This window comes from Dipodomys spectabilis, unplaced genomic scaffold (genome assembly GCF_019054845.1).
Source record: "Dipodomys spectabilis isolate Male_0828 unplaced genomic scaffold, ASM1905484v1 ptg000125l, whole genome shotgun sequence".
NCBI lineage: Eukaryota > Metazoa > Chordata > Mammalia > Rodentia > Heteromyidae > Dipodomys > Dipodomys spectabilis.
In genome coordinates this window covers 13,853,348-13,869,315 of record NW_024870802.1, presented here as the reverse complement: position 1 = coordinate 13,869,315, position 15,968 = coordinate 13,853,348, and the positions used below count along the sequence as shown (strand labels likewise).

The 15,968-nt window shown below is 41.2% G+C and overlaps 1 protein-coding gene across 1 annotated transcript in view; it reads left to right on the top strand.

Annotated features, from left to right (window-relative positions):
- The first annotated feature begins 1,261 nt into the window (after window positions 1-1,261).
- Entpd7 (ectonucleoside triphosphate diphosphohydrolase 7) overlaps window positions 1,262-15,968 on the top strand; it is a 33,045-nt gene continuing 18,338 nt past the window's right edge. The window contains exons 1-5 of the mRNA XM_042689554.1: window positions 1,262-1,310; window positions 1,572-1,674; window positions 3,513-3,695; window positions 11,135-11,340; window positions 11,578-11,728. Of these exons, the coding sequence (XP_042545488.1) occupies window positions 1,667-1,674; window positions 3,513-3,695; window positions 11,135-11,340; window positions 11,578-11,728 (548 nt within the window). The 5' untranslated portion in view covers window positions 1,262-1,310; window positions 1,572-1,666. The remainder of the gene's footprint in view (window positions 1,311-1,571; window positions 1,675-3,512; window positions 3,696-11,134; window positions 11,341-11,577; window positions 11,729-15,968) is intronic.

Sequence of the window (15,968 nt, the reverse complement as noted above, 5' to 3'; positions counted from 1 at the left end):
AGTTAGAACTCTGACCCACAACTTCTGTGGCAAGCAGTGCAGAATGATCAGGACCCAGTAAGTTATGGTCAATGTGGATATTTTTGCCCCTCTTTCTCCAACTCAGAACCAAGCTGAGATAGAATATGTTCTCTTAAATCTGTCTAATATGTTTTTAACCAACCTTTACTTTCCCCAATACACTCAAGTCAGAGTGTACATGAACTCACTCCCCTTTTTACTATTAAGCTTCCTCACTCCACTGACAGTCTTTGAGCTTCTGTCAACCCAGTGACAGTGACTGATTTCCTGGTTATAGCCAGCTTTTTTTTGGGGGGGGGAAGGGGGAAGGAAGCCTCTTTGATCTCATTTAGGTGGTCTTTGTTTTTTCACCACACTCATTCATTTATCACATATTAATTGTATTTGATGTCCCTGAGGGTGGGCTCGCTCTGGGAACAGAGATAAGAGGCAGATAGTCTTGCCCTCAAGAATATTCTGGCTACTAGGGCAGACAGACCAATATAATTGCAATTCAAAGTGATAGATGCAACAGACGGCATGTATAAAGGAGGTAGGGGCGAGGTAAGGCTTTTGGAGGAAGATGACCCTTGAGTTAAAAGGGAAGAGGAGTGGGCATCGTGGAGGGGCAAGTGGAGGGGCAGAACAAGCAATTCACACAAGGGTATCCTGCTGGAGTAAGAGAAGTGAGGAAAGTTACCTTTGAGCCGGTAGATGACAGACGTGACACGTTCGAAAAGGTTTAGGCTTTATGCTGTCCCTTCCTGCAAATGAAAGATGGGGCTGGTGAAAGCAAAGAAGACTAAGAACATCATATGTTAGTTATGGGTCGGGGGTGCACTTCTGCAACGAATACGCTGCAGTGTAGCGGACTCACCCACTGGAGCGGCTGGGGCCAGGTTCTGGGAGCAGAAGCAGAAACAACCAGAGCCACTGAAAACAGCTGGTGCCGAGATGTCGGTCCAGCGCAGCTCACCTGTGTGCCCACCACCCGCCCCTCTAGGCGGAGCCTCGGCCGATGCTTTTCCTATTGGGCGCGGCTAGAAGTCTCCGGGCGGGCATTAGTGGTTTTCCCTTATCGAGGATTGGCTACTCTGGCGAACGGACGTGCTGCCGACGCCGTGGATTCGCCCGTGGCTATGGTTGCGTGAGGGGCGGGCTTCTCTAGCGGGTCCCCTGGCAGTCATTGGCTCGGTGCGGTTTCCTTGGGGACGTGGCGCCGCCGGCGGCGCGGGCCCTCCTTCCGGCTGGTCTGGAGGCTGCGGTGCTTGAGCCGTGGTGGCAGAGCTGGAAGGGTGCCGCTGGATCCCGTGAGTGGGAGCGCGGAGGAGCTTCGGGACAGGGAGGGACAGGGAGAGGAAACGAGCACGCTCCATCCCTGTCATCTGAGGACGGCAGATTCTTCAGGGCCGGGCTGGCCCGCGAGAACGCCCTGCTTCCAGGATGCCGGCTGGGGTCCGCGGGGCCTGAGGAACGAGAGCCCGGCCAGGGCGAGGGCGACTTGGAATTCTGGCCGGAGGTACTGTCTCGTGGGCCAGCGAGAAGCCTGACACCCAGCCAACTCTTTCCAGGTTGCAGCCTTGGGAGATGCCTGGGACAAGGAGGCCACCTTCTCAGGGCAGAAGGAAAAGAAGGTGACAGACGTTGAGACCACTGAGGGGAACCCATGGCTAGGTAAGGCTGCACACTTTCTCCCTAGCAGGGGACTCTGGGAAGGGTGGTAGCCAGGTTGTCCCATCACCCCCATCTGCAAGCTCTGACTGGTGGGACTTGCCCTGGGACTGCACCTGGACTTTGCATCCTGGTCAGGTATATGCAAAGAAGGCCAAAGGCATATTTTATTCATTTTATTTGATGGTAGATGTAATAGTTTCCAGTCCATAACCATGAGGTTGTAGAGGAAGTCTGCTGGTTTAGATCTGCAAAGTGATGCCTTGTAAAAATGCTCTTTGAAAGTTCTAATCCTAATGAAGCGAGGGGTCCCCTGATGGATTTTAACAAAGAGGCTCCCTCCCCACCTTTTAAAAAAGCAGATAAGCCATGCTCTGGTGGCTCATACTTGTAATCTTAGCTACTCAGGTGGTTGAGGTCTGAGGATCGCAGTTCAAAGCCAGCGTGGGTAAGAAATTCCGTGAGAGTCTCATCTCCATTTAACCATCAGAAAATCACAAGTGGAGCTTTGGCTCAAAGTGATAGAGCTCTAGCAAAAGAGCTCACTCAGGAACAGCATTCAGGCCCTGAGTTCAAGCCCTACGACCAACAAATAAACAAATTAAATTAAAATGCAGATAGATTTAGGATGTTTTGGATCACTGGAAAAAGTGAGCTAGCTTCACAAGTGAATACACTTATCCATACATTATAATACTCTGAAGATTTATTTTTGGTTCCTGTCTTGAGGCTTTAACTCAGAGCTTAGGTGCTGTCCCTAAACTTTTGTGCTCAAGGCCAGTGCTCTACCACTTTTTGGTGGTTTATTGGAGATAGGAGTCTCACAGTCTTTCAAGCTGGGGCTGGCTTCTGACTGCCATTCTCAGATCTCTTCCTCACTAGCGAGGATTACAGGCATGAGCCATCAGCACCCAGATTCTGAAGGGTTTTTTTTTTTAAAGGATTGATGTGGAAACTACATGTCCCAACATGGGACCATTTTAAAATAGAGTGAAATTTAGGAAAGATGCAGAGCAGTAGTGACCTACTACCTTGGCAAAGCACAGAGGAAATTTACCATATGTATTGTTTTGTAATTATACCTGTGTGTCCATAGAATATCTCTGGAAAAATACATAGAAACTGGTTACCAGTAGCTGACTCTGAGAGATAGAAAGTGTTAGGATAAAAGGTCCACTTTTCACAATCTATCCTTTTAAACTGATTTTAAAGTTATGTGCGTACATAATCTATGAGAACACTTAAAAACCAGTGGAATAACTTCTGACTGTCCTGGGTCTTGATAGCATTCCTTGTGAATGTTGTGGTTGATCTGATTCTCCAGTATTGCCAAGTCACTTCAGGACTCTGGTAATCTTTTCATTATTAGGAGGTTAATTCTTTGAATTATACTTACAATCCAAAGTTTGAGAGAAGATAAGGTTTTTCTGATTTGCATGGACTGTGTAGGTCCTTTTCTAAAATTCAAGACTAAAAGAATGTTTAGACTTAGGTTGGCATAAAGCTTTGACTTTATTAGGGAGTCTGTTATCCACTTTAAGAAATGCTTTTAATGCTAGGAGCTGGTGGCTCATGACTGTAATACTAACTGCTCAGGAGGCTGAGATCTGAGGATCACAGTGTAAAGCCAGCCTCCGCAGGAAAGTCCATGAGATTCTTATCTCCAATTAAACACCAGAAAACTGGAAGTGGAGCTGTGGCTCAATGTGGTAGAGTGCTAGCCCTGAGCAAAAGAACTCAGGGACAGAGCCCAGGCCCTGAGTCCAAGCCCTACCGCCACCAAAAGAAAAAATCTAAGCATTGAATTGTTTGTAAGCACTTAACTATTTGTCTCATTTTAGGATCAGTTTTTCCTACCTCTGCCCACCTTCCTGGTACTTCACTGTGCCCACAGTGAGCCCATTTCTCCGTCAGCGGGTGGCATTCCTGGTACTCTTCTTCATATCCTGTCTCCTTTTACTTATGCTGATCATGGACTTACGACATTGGGGAGCCTCATTACCAAGAGATAGACAATATGAAAGGTGAGTCAGCTTTAGATCACTTTGATCAGCAAGGCACTGATGTCATAAACATTTTGATAAGGTTTTGGATTCAGTACCTTTGGCCCTTTAGGGAGATATTATACTCTTATCAAAATTCCATGTTACTTATTGCTTAATATCCTAAGCCCCATTTTGACTGTGTTCAGTTTTAGTTCAGGAATGTTGATACTGCATTTTAACCATGAAAGGAATCTTTCTATTTTCTTACTTGGTGGGCTGAGACTTATTGGATGCTTAAATGTTTAAAATTGTTGTACTTTTTTTTTTTTCTTTGTGTGTGCTGGCATGGGTGGGAGCTTGAATTCATAGTCTGGAGCTCTTGCTTAGTTTTTTTGCTCAAGGCTGGCACTCAACCAGTTGGGCAAAACCAGCTTCACTTTGGCTTTTTTCCTGGTTGATTGCCTGGGCTGGCTTCAAACTCTGATCCTCAGATCTCAGCCTTCTAAAAGCCACTACCACCCAGCTGTTGTACATGTTGATATATTAAAAAATTTCTTTGGTTCGTGATGATATACTTTGCTCTGAAATCTAATCTTGTCTTAAAATAGCTACTTCAGCTTTCTTTCTTTAAAAGTTTAATTACCTGTTTTTGAGGCGAGATCTCACTTTGTACAGGCTATATAGTAAACGTGAACTTCCTGCCTCCACATCCTGTGTGCTAGGATTACAGGTATGTACCACCATGCTGGGTTAGTATGTAAGTTTTCTTTTTGTGCTTGAACTCAGGGCCTGAGCTCTGTCTCTTAGCTTTTTCACTCAAAGCTAGCCCTCTACCACGTGAGCCACAGCTCTATTTTCAGCTTTTTGGAGATAAGAAGAGTCTTGTGGACTTTTCTGTTTTGTTCTTTTTTTCTGTTTTTTCCTTTCCTGTTTCGAGATCTGAAGATCGTGGTTTGAAGCCAGCACAGGCAGAAAGCCCATGAGACTCTTATCTTCAATAAGTGGCGCTGTGGCTCAAGTGGTAGAGAACTAGCCTTGAGCAAAAGAAGCTCAAGGACAGCACTCAGGCCCTTAGTTAAAGCCCCAGGACCAGCAAAAAACCCCAAGAAAACAAAACAACAAAAAAAAAACCAACCGTCACTCTACCACTTGAGCCATGACTCCACTTTTATATTTAACTTTTGTATGACTGAGAAAGTCCTTATTTTGCTTTCCTTTGAAAGAATTTTTCTTTTTTTTTGTCTGTCGTGGGGCTTGAACTCTGGGCCTGGGCGCTGTCCCTCAGCTCTTCAGCTCAAGGCGAGCGCTCTACCACTTGAGCTACAGCGCCACTTCCGGTTTTCTGGTGGTTTATTGGAGATAAGAGTCTCACAGTCTCTCCTGCCCGGGCTGGCTTTGAACCGCGATCCTCAGATCTCAGCCTCCTGAGTAGCTAGGATTACAGGCGTGAGCCACTAGCGCCCGGCTCAAGAATTTTTCTTTTTTTAAATTTTTTTTATTGTGAAAATACTGTACAGAGGGGTTACAATTACATGGGCAAGATAATGAGTACATTTCTTATCAAGCATTGTAGCCTCCTCCTTTGTTTCCCCTTCCCATCCCTTCCCAGCCTCCCCCTGCCCCCAGAATTTTTCATTTGATATAAAACTATATGGGTTGATTTCCCCCCATTACTTTAAGATGAAGTTTCAGTGTACATTGGCTTGCATTCTTTCTGAGATGTCTGCTGGTGGTTAATTGGAGATAAGAGTCTCATGGAGTTTCCTGCCCTGGCTGGCTTTGAACCGCAATCCTCAGATCTCAGCCTCCTGAGTAGCTAGGATCACAGGTGTAAGCCACCAGCGCCTAGCTTTCCTATTCATTTTTGTCATTAATGAAACAAGAAGTTTTTGAGGATCCACAATGTGCAAGTGCTAGTGTGTACCAGGACACAGAGACTTTGATACCTTTTTTCAAGAAACTTGAGTTTCCAACCTTTTCTTTGTTATTAGCTCTGTTCATTTGTGTTTTTGTATCTTCCTTTCCAGAAGAGGAAAGACCGTTTGGGTGACTATAGCAGTCAGACCAAATTCATAAGTTGAGTTTCTTCAGTGCTGTTTGAATTAAAAAAAAAAAAAATAGATCTGAGCTTTCCAACTAGAAGATGGTAAAGTCTGATAAAGGAACTCCATGTAGGTCAGTACCGCTAGCATAGGCTATTAGAGAGTGAGGTCCAGTCGTGGGGCCTGAACTCTGGGCCTGAGCGCTGTCCCTCAGCTCTTCAGCTCAAGGCTAGCACTCTACCACTTGAGCCACAGTGCCACTTCCGGCTTTTTTCTTTTTGCTTATGTGGTGCTGAGGAATTGAACCCAGGGCCTCAGGCATGCAAGGCAAGAGCTCTACCACTGAGCCAACTTCCCAGCCCCTAACTCACTTTTTAAAAAAAAACTTACTTTTGTGGCATTGTGGAGAATGAATTGGAAGAAAATACAGAAAATAAAACAAGGAGACTAACTGTAATACTTCAGTAGAGATGATAGTGGCCTGAACTTAGCTGGAAGCCAAAGAGACAGAGTAAGATCATTCTTTCAATATGGGGGAGGCAGAACTAGCTGATAGTTCTTATCCGCCACTGTATCCCAAATGACCAGATCCAATAAGTATTTGTTAATAAATTGAATTAAATCAAGTTAGCCGTAGGGATGAAGAACACCCAGACTGTGCCACTACAATGATATTACCAAAGCCCTAACACTTTGTAAAGCTCTGGCTAAGCAGTCAGACCCTTAGGGCTCATTATTATTTCATGAAAGCTTATGTCCATATTGCCACAATTACCATATGTCATTAACTTCACTCGTGGCAGCTCCCATGAGTCATTTAGGAGGCTAATATTCACTGACAGCTTGCTGTGCACATGACATTGTGTTAGGCCCTGGGGTACAAAGATGAATGAAACGTGGCTCCTGAACTCATAAAGTACATAAGCAGAAAGGCAGACTTGGGTAATTATTTCCTAGCAAGATAACAGTTTATATACAAGTGTGTAGGCTCAGCAACAAAGAATCAAGAACTGTACTTAGTTAAGAATCAGGAACAAAGACTCAGATATTAATCAGAAAAGACCCATGAGTAACCAAATTTGATACCACTGAGTTCATGCCCTAAAAGTGCATGTACTTTACTGATAAGATGGGTTCTCCTATAAAACTTGTTTTCTATTTTAATTAGCATGGTTCTCTCATTTCACCACATACTAGATAATAAATTAGATGGTTGGTGGTGGGTAGGGTGTGTTAATAGATCCAGGAACCCTGATAACAATGATCAATAATATCTGGCAGTTTGACAGTGATGCTAGAGAAAGAACATTTATTAAAAAAGAGAATAATGGGGCTGGGAAAGTGGGTCAGTGGTGGAGTGCTTGCCTTGCATGCATGAGGCCCTGGGTTCGATTCCTTAGCACCACATAAGCAAAAAGAAAAAAAGCCGGAAGTGGTGCTGTGGCTCAATTGGTAAGAGCGCTAGCCTTGAGCTGAAGAACTGAGGGACAGAGCCCAGGCCCAGAGTTCAGGCCTCATGACCGGGGCCCCCCCCCAAAAAAAAAAAAAAAAAAGAGAATAACATTTCTACAGATAATTTCTATAATGGCAGACAGTTCTATGTGTTTGTTAAAATGTTTATTGCATGGTCTTTAGTATTTTATGCTAATAATGACCATAAATAATAGATTTTTAGCTTTTGTGTATCAAAGTCACTTGGGAACTGTCAGCAAATGTAAATTATAGTATCTCTTCTGGACAGGATTTTAATATGCAGCCTGAGTTGATAATGTTGCTATAAGGTTCAGTTACGTTTTCATGGGGAGATCTGTATGGGAAAGAGGCTTGATTTTAGGGTTAATCAGCTATAGTCATTTGCCAGCTAGATGATCTTGGACAGGATTCTTAATGTTTGGTAATCTAATTTTCTTTATGTCTAAAGTTAAAAAAGTCTGCCTTTTATTTGTCATTTGAATTAAGAATAAAATATCTAGGATTTCCTGGTACATTGACTGACTAATTAAATGTTATTCATAGTATATCATTTGATTTTCCTATTCATCGGTTCCCATCTCTGCCCTGAAAATATACACTGAAGATAAGGGACAGCATTGCCTCCATTTATAAGTTTTCCTTCCATAATGTGTTATTTTTGTAGGCATAGGTAGTGCTTCAGTGTGGTTGAGCACTAACTGATGCTAGAATTGTAAAACACATAGCTGGAAATTAACAGATTACTGGTTATCTTAGTTTAACAGTGCTTATGTTGTAATATATATCACGGTCATATTCCTATGTAAATTGTTCCTGATTCACATGATATCTTTGTTGGTATTTTGTGGTGTTCCTCAGAGTGTGTCATGCTTCTGTCTTCACAGAACAAGTTTGGAAACCTTTGATCAGGAAAAGGTGTTCATAGGAACATTGCATTCATTCTTCCCTATTCTTCTGTGGTCTCAGTAAACAAGGCACTACTTAATTTGAAATGAGGATCTCTCTTGCACTTGCTCTTGTGTCTTAATATGTATGAAACTAGTTAATGTTTCATATATATATATATATATATATATATATATAATTTAATTTAATTATTTTCTACTGGAAAAAAATTTTGAACCTGAATTTACTTTCAGCTATTGGCGGAATTTTGTCTATCACTTCTCAGGTGATAAGATCTAAGATGTTAGAAGCCCATGTGTGGGTCTTCCCTCTGTAGTTTCAAAACCAGAATGTTCTATTTTTTCCCCTCATATTGCTTGTGGAAGGAGAAAGCAAGAGTTTTGCACTGGAAGTAAAATTTAGGAAAAGGTAAGTTGCCAATGAGATCTAGAACCTTGTCCAAGAGAAGCAGAGCAGATGGTGGCCAGAGCACAATCTGTGAAGCATGTGAAGTTAAGAACTCTTCTGTAATGGGAAATGAAGGGCACTACTTTGGCTTGAGTTACCTTTAAAAAAAATCGGTGGCTTCGGGGCTGGGAAGGTGGCTCAGTGGTAAGAATGCTTGCCTTGCATGCATGAGGCCCTGGGTTCGATTCCTCAGCACCACATAAGCAGAAAAAGCCGGAAGTGGCATTGTGTCTCAAGTGGTAGAACGCTAACCTTGAGCTGAAGAGCTCAGGAATGGCGCCCAGACCCAGAATTCAGGCCCCACGACCGACAAAAAAAAAAAAAAAAATCTGTGGTTCTAATATGGTATTTGCAAGAGTTCTATAGCTGTTACCTAGACTTCTGTCAGCTTGCTTGTGTTAGAAGTGAGCTATTATAAATTGACTGGTGGAGTCTGAGCCCAGGTCAGCCCAGTAATTTAATTAGAGTAGGTAGATATGTGGTTAACTAGAAACTTCAGGATTGTAAACTTTCTAGCACATAATAGACTTTTATAATCTTTTTTCCTGGAATTCATTCCTATTTTAGATACTGAAAAAATTTCAACTTGACTCTACCCTGTGCTTATGATATTACAGTGAAGCACCAAATAATGTTCCCTTTAACAGAATGCATTTCAAATTGTACAGTAGGATACTTAGCTTCTCTTTTTGATTTCTCAGGGCTGAGATTACAGGTATACACCATCACACCTAAGAGAATACATTTTTTAAAACTGATAAACAGAAATTTCTTTCTTTTTTTTTTGGTCAGTTGTGGGGGCTGAACTCTGGGCCTGGGTGCTGTCCCTCAGCTCTTCAGCTCAAGGCTAGCGCCCTACCACTTGAGCCACAGCGCCACTTCTGGCTATTTTCTGCTTATGTGGTACTGAGGAATCGAACCCAGGGCCTCATGCATGCAAGGCAAGCACTCTACCACTGAGCCAACTTCCCAGCCAGAAATTTATTTCTTACAGTTGTAGATGTTAAGAATTTCAAGATGAAGCACCATCAGATCTGATGTTTGTTGGAGGCTTGCTTTGTCTTAAAGATCGCATGATCTTTTTAATTCTTTATTAACAGAGGATAAGGGAGCTCTCTCACTCAGTTGCCAGTCCCATCCATGAGTGCTCCATCCTTGTGGCTTCTTAAAAAAATTGATTTTTATTTTATTTTATTTATTTATTTTTTGGGTCTGGTCATGAGGCCTGAACTCTGGGCCTGGGCGCTGTCCCTCAGCTCTTCAGCTCAAGGCTAGCACTCTACCACTTGAGCCACAGAGCCACTTCTGGCTTTTTTCTTTTTGGGTATGTGGTGCTGAGGAATCGAACCCAGGGCCTCAAGCATGCAAAGCAAGCGCTCTACCACGGAGCCACCTTCTCAGGCCCCCAAAAGTTGATTTTTAACAAATTATCTTGGATAGTTGTACAGAGTAGTTTCAAAATCCACCCTCATGACTTAATCACCTCCTAAAGGCCTCCCTTCTTAATATTCACACATGGGGGATTAAGTTTTAACCTATGAACTTTGGAGAAGCACACACAGATTGTAATATTAACTATATTGTATTTTACATTATCTTACCACATGAATACATTTTTTTGAGGGGTCCGGTTGTGGGGCCTGAACTCTGGGCCTGCGTGCTGTCCCTCAGCTCTTCAGCTCAAGGCTAGCGCTCTACCACTTGAGCCACAGCGCCACTTCCAGCTTTTTTCTTTTTGCTTATGTGGTGCTGAGAAATCAAACCCAGGGCCTCATGTATGCAAGGCAAGCCCTCTACCACTGAGCCACCTTCCCAGCCCTACATTTTTTTAAATTAATGCAATTCTGGCAGTATAAGTACAAAGCAAAAAAAAAAAGGAAAATGCAGTTAAAAAAAATCACCACTCAGATACCCATGTTAAGTGATCATTGTCCTATGGTATTCTTTATGCTTATATACAAAAAGAATACGTAAGTAGAAAATAAGTTTTTTGCTATTATCTAGAGTGGGTAATAAAAATCAATAAAAAATATTGTGGCTTAGCTGGGTGTCGGTGGCTCATGCCTGTAATCCTAGCTACTTAGGAGGCTGAGATCTGAGGATCGCAGTTCAAAGCCAGCCCCTGCAGGAAAGTCTGTGAAATTCTTATCTCCAATAAACCAATAGAAAACCCGAAGTGGCGCTGTGGCTCAAGCAGTAGAGCACTGACCTTGAGCTGAAGAGCTAAGGGACAGCACCCAAGCCCAGAGTTCAAGCCCCACAAACGACCAAAAAAAAAACAAAAAAACAAAAAACCTAGTGGCTTATAACAACAAAATCCAGTAATTAATTTAGGCCTATAAGCCCTTTAATGTTAGCCTCGCCAGTTTCAGAACTGCCTCAGATGTGGAGAGTCTTTTAGGTATCTAATTTTAGTGGCTCATAGGTCAGCCAACCAACTGTTGCTTCCTACACTTCAGTACATATGGCCAACACTGTTTCCTTCTTCTGGAGGGACTTGCTGTTCTTTGTCCTTGGCTCATATGGGCATCTAGTGAAGATCATGAGCAAACCAAGTATGTGCTGATACCCTTCATAGACCTGGCTGATTTCTCTTTGTACCTGGCTTAGGTATTTGGCTCGGGTAGGAGATCTTGAAGCCACTGACACTGAAGACCCAAATCTCAATTATGGACTTGTGGTAGACTGTGGGAGCAGTGGCTCCCGGATTTTTGTTTATTTCTGGCCAAAACATAATGGGAACCCTCACGACCTGCTGGACATCAAACAAATGAGAGACCGCAACAGCCAGCCTGTGGTTAAAAAAATCAAACCAGGTACTTATCAGAATACTTCTTGTAATTAATCTCTTCTTACCTACTATAGGTATGAGAGAGACTTTGCAGGAGTCTGAGTAGTGGGAGGAATATCTCATTCCTTGTCACCCACTCATCTTGAACCAATAAACAAGCAAACAAATAAATGTATGTTTAGGATTTTAATAAGAACATTATAAGATGTTAGTTTTCTACATTTTATGTGATCTGCTTCTCAAGTGTCGTATTTTACTTAAGGAATCTCTGCAATGGCAGACACCCCAGAACATGCCAGCGATTACCTTCGTCCTCTGCTGAGCTTTGCTGCTGCTCACGTGCCTGTGAAGAAGCACAAGGAGACCCCACTTTACATCCTTTGCACAGCAGGCATGAGGCTTCTACCTGAGAGGTATGATGTTGGATGTGAATGCCATAGGGTTGAAGGGCCTGTTCTGTGCTTCATCTTTTGTGGCTCCCTTCTCTGGAGGTAGGTGTGGTATGCCATGGAGAATTCACAGGGTACCTAAAGGCTTCCTGCTCAGAGATAGTTAGTGCACACCCACCTCTATACCCACTTACTGCACCAGTCACTTAATCTTCCTATTACTTGCTGCCTTGGGGCCAATATCTGTCTGAGTTTGCTGAAGGGTTGAATCACAAAGCATTGACTTTTAGAGAGCATCCAATGAACTGGGTAACTGCTGATGGGTAGCAGGAGAGCTCAGGTAGCAATGCTGCCTTTTTCAATGTCCTCTATGACCCTACCTGATTCCCAGTGATAACTAGTGAGTCCTTCCTCTTATAGCTACACAAATCGGTCTTCATCACCATCAGCCCCAGTCAAGTCTTTTCCATTTGACCTCAGCAATTCAGTCTAACATCTTGTCTCCTGATCATTCTTCCTGCTTTAGAAGAGCAGAAGAAAGAAGAGAAGGTTATATTTAGGTCAGAATCCTTTGTGATTTGACAGTTCCTTGATCCCACCATACTTGCTATGGACATAGGGTAGGAGTGAACTCTCTGAACTTTGGTTTTTTTGTGATTTTACCCCCCTGGGTCATAGGGCTTGAATTCAGGGCCTGGGCACTGTCCCTGAGTCAGCTCTTTTGCTCAAGGCTAGTGCTCTACTACTTTGAGCCACAGGGACACTTCCTCTTTTCTGGGGTTAATTGGAGATAAAAGTCTCATGGGCTTTCTTGTCTGGGCTAGCTTTGAACCTGAGATCTCAGTCTCCTGAGCAGGATTACAGGCATGAGCCACCAGTGCCCAGCTGATCAAATCTTTAACCTATTTTTAAATCGATTATTATTATTACTACTATTACTACTGCTATAGAGTTGTAAGTTTCTTTTAGGTTTTGAAGATTAACCTCTAATTGGAAATGTGGTTTGTTGTTTTCATTTATTCCTTGACTTGTCTTTTTGCTCTGTTGATCATTTTTTTGTTGTTCAGAAGCTTTGCAGTGTGATATTGTCCCACTTTTTAGTTCAGTGCTGTTTGTTTGTTTTCTTAACTGTGTTTTTTTTGTCTTTTGTTTTTTTGGTACTTGGGACCAAACCCAGGATGTTGCACCTGCTAGGCAAGTACTTTGCCGCTGAGCTACATCCCAGCTCTTGTCTGTGCTTTTTAGGTTATATTAATGAAATCACTGACAACATTAATTTTAGAATCCTGCTTCCAAGAACAATCACAGTCTCATAGGCATCGAGTAGTTTTTATTACCTTAAATATTTTCCTTTGGTAAATAATAGTTCCCTTTTCCACAAATTTTCATATCTATATTTGGCCTTTTTAAAAAACAGTAACAAAAACCCCGTTCATATATATAAGACTTCATGTCAGACGAGATACCATTCAACAGTGCTGCTTTCAGTAGACTTCTTTCCTTTCATTTAAACAGTTTTTTTCTTTTTTGTTCTGTGATCTATGACACCCACCAGTCTTTCTTCCTGTTTAAACTCACAGCTAGTATCTTACCGTTGAAAAGCAGATTATTTATGCAGCCACTTGTTACCATGAGAGATCCTTGCTTATTTCCTCATGCATCTGGGTCCTTTACGAAATCTCAATTTGTTTTTACTTATTTTTAAAACCAAACCTTAAGTAGTATGATTTCAACCTCACTACATCACTTAAGGAAATCTTAAGGTAAACTAGATCAAATTTTACATTCCTATTCCTCAGTCAAAACTGTTTCATTTTGTTTCACTTTCTTCTGTCTGTATAATCTGTATCTGATCTCCACAAAGTTACCATAATACTGCACATACAATTTAGAATTTTTGTTTCTGACGTAATAGTATTCACACTGTAAAAAAAAATTTTTTTTTAGAAAGTCTGGGAAGAGAATAGTTGACACAAGATGGAGATGCCATTTCTTCCAAGAGGAGGGCCAGGAAAAAGATGATCCAGAGGCCAGAGAGGCAGAGTCACTCGCAGGGTTATCTAGAGGCATCTGATTGGTGGTTTGGTTATCTTTATGTGTCTGGAGCAAAAGAGACTATTGCCTCATTTGGCATGGCCCAGCATGACCCAGCATTGTTGCTGTCAAAGAAGTTTCCACCAAAACAAAATCCACTGCATAACTCCACTCCATTTGTCTAGGATGTTAGCTGTCAGTGTGGAAGCTCTGAATACTAATTTTTATCTTATTGAGAATTTTTTAAGAAATGTGCCATACTGTTTACTTGTCTTCTGATCATCTCTCAATAACGCATACCCCTATTCTGGGTTTTATGAGATTATTGCTGCCTCTCAGGACAAGTTAGTTGTTGATGTAAGTGTGACTATCATTGCAAGAACCTGTTTTGTATGATCAATGATTTACTACCTTGTTAGCATTTGTGAATAATATTTAATATGTGGTTGAGTCACCCAGATTGTATTTTGAATTTATTAGAACTTAGTCTGTTTTCTCTGCCAACAGCCAAATAGGATTTTCCTACTCTTTAATTTTGTAATAGAAACACCCTTGAAAAATTACAAAGATATTCACAGAATAATATTTCACCCTCCCAATTTTTTGTATTAACTTCAGTAGTTACCAATATTTTGTCATGAAAAATTTTAAGAATAAATCCCATTGAATTTTAAAAATTCAATATGAAGTACATGAAGTTTTGTTTTGTTTTTACATGATGTAATCATATTACACATACTATTTTTGTAACCTCGTAGAATTCAACAAAGTATATTGAACATCTTTTTAACTCATACATGTAGATATAAATTGACCTCATTTCTTTTATATTATTTCTGGTTTTCCAATATTATAATAAATAATTTTGTTGTATTCCTCTCTTCATTCCTTGGAATAATTTCTGAAAGTGTAATAGCCAGGTCAAAGGTCAATAAGCACATTTAAAATTTTGGAGCAATCCTGGATTATTGCTCTTTAGAAAAGTGGTATTGGTAATTTACATTGCAAACAGTAATGAAGGTTGGTGACCATTCTTCCCTGTCATCATCAGAGTAAACAAGGTCTCCCCTACAGGTAGCTTAGAAGTACACCTTATCAGGAGATAACACACGCTCTTGTTTTCTGTGAACTTTTTGTAAGACTTTAGTCTGTGTAACAGTGAACTCTTCTAGACACTATACATGACATATTGGGAAATTATTATATCAAGTATAACTCTCTACTTATATGTGCTAACAATATACTTTACTAAGTCATAGTCACCACTGTCTGAGTCAGTAGCTTATTTTTTTTCCAATACCAAGACTTGAACCCTCTGGTTCTTGCTCACACATGGCTGGCACTCTACCACTTGAGCCATGCCTGTGGTCCAGCTTTTTTGCTGGTTAGTTGGAGACAGACTTTTGGACTTTCCTTTCTTAAACTATAATCTTCACATCTCAGCCTTCTCAGTAGCTAGGATTATTAGCATGTGTCACTAGTGACTGGCTTCTATATAATATTTTTATAATGAATAATTTAAAAAATACAAGAAAATGGCTCTCTCAGGACCTGAGCACTGTCCCTTAGCTTTTTCACTCAAAACTGGTATTCTACCACTTGAGCCACACTGCCACTTTTGGCTTTTTTTCTGGTTAATTGGAAATAAGAGTTTCAAAGACTTAAATGCCCAGGCTGGCTTCAAATTATGATCCTCAGATCTCAAACTTCTGAGTAGGTAGGATTACAGACATGAACCACTGGTACCTGGATGGGAGGAAGAAAAGAAGGAAATTTATTTCTTATTTGATTTCTTATTTGACTAGCTAAACTAATTACTTAACGCATTCATTTAGAATCAAGGTCTTATTATGAAGTTAGACTGGCCTAGATCTCACAATTTTGCCTTAGCCTCCCCAAAGTGCTGGGATTACAATAGGCACGAGCTACCATCACCAGCACATTTTCAACCACCATTTTCCCTAGATTCATACTAATACTTGCAGCTTTGTTTTGGTTTTTCTTTGATAATACTGTTGACATACTTAAGACATTAAGAGAAAAACCACCTCAGATATTACATTTTACATGTCATCTCTGAATTGGAAATGTTGTTATACACTTTGGATTTTGAACCTGATCTGAGGTGGGTTTTTTTTGTGATAAGATTTTTATTAAGGAAAAAGAAACACCTTGAAATACAGAGATTAAGAAGTTAATTGTTAGCTTATGTAAAGGATTGCATAAAAGC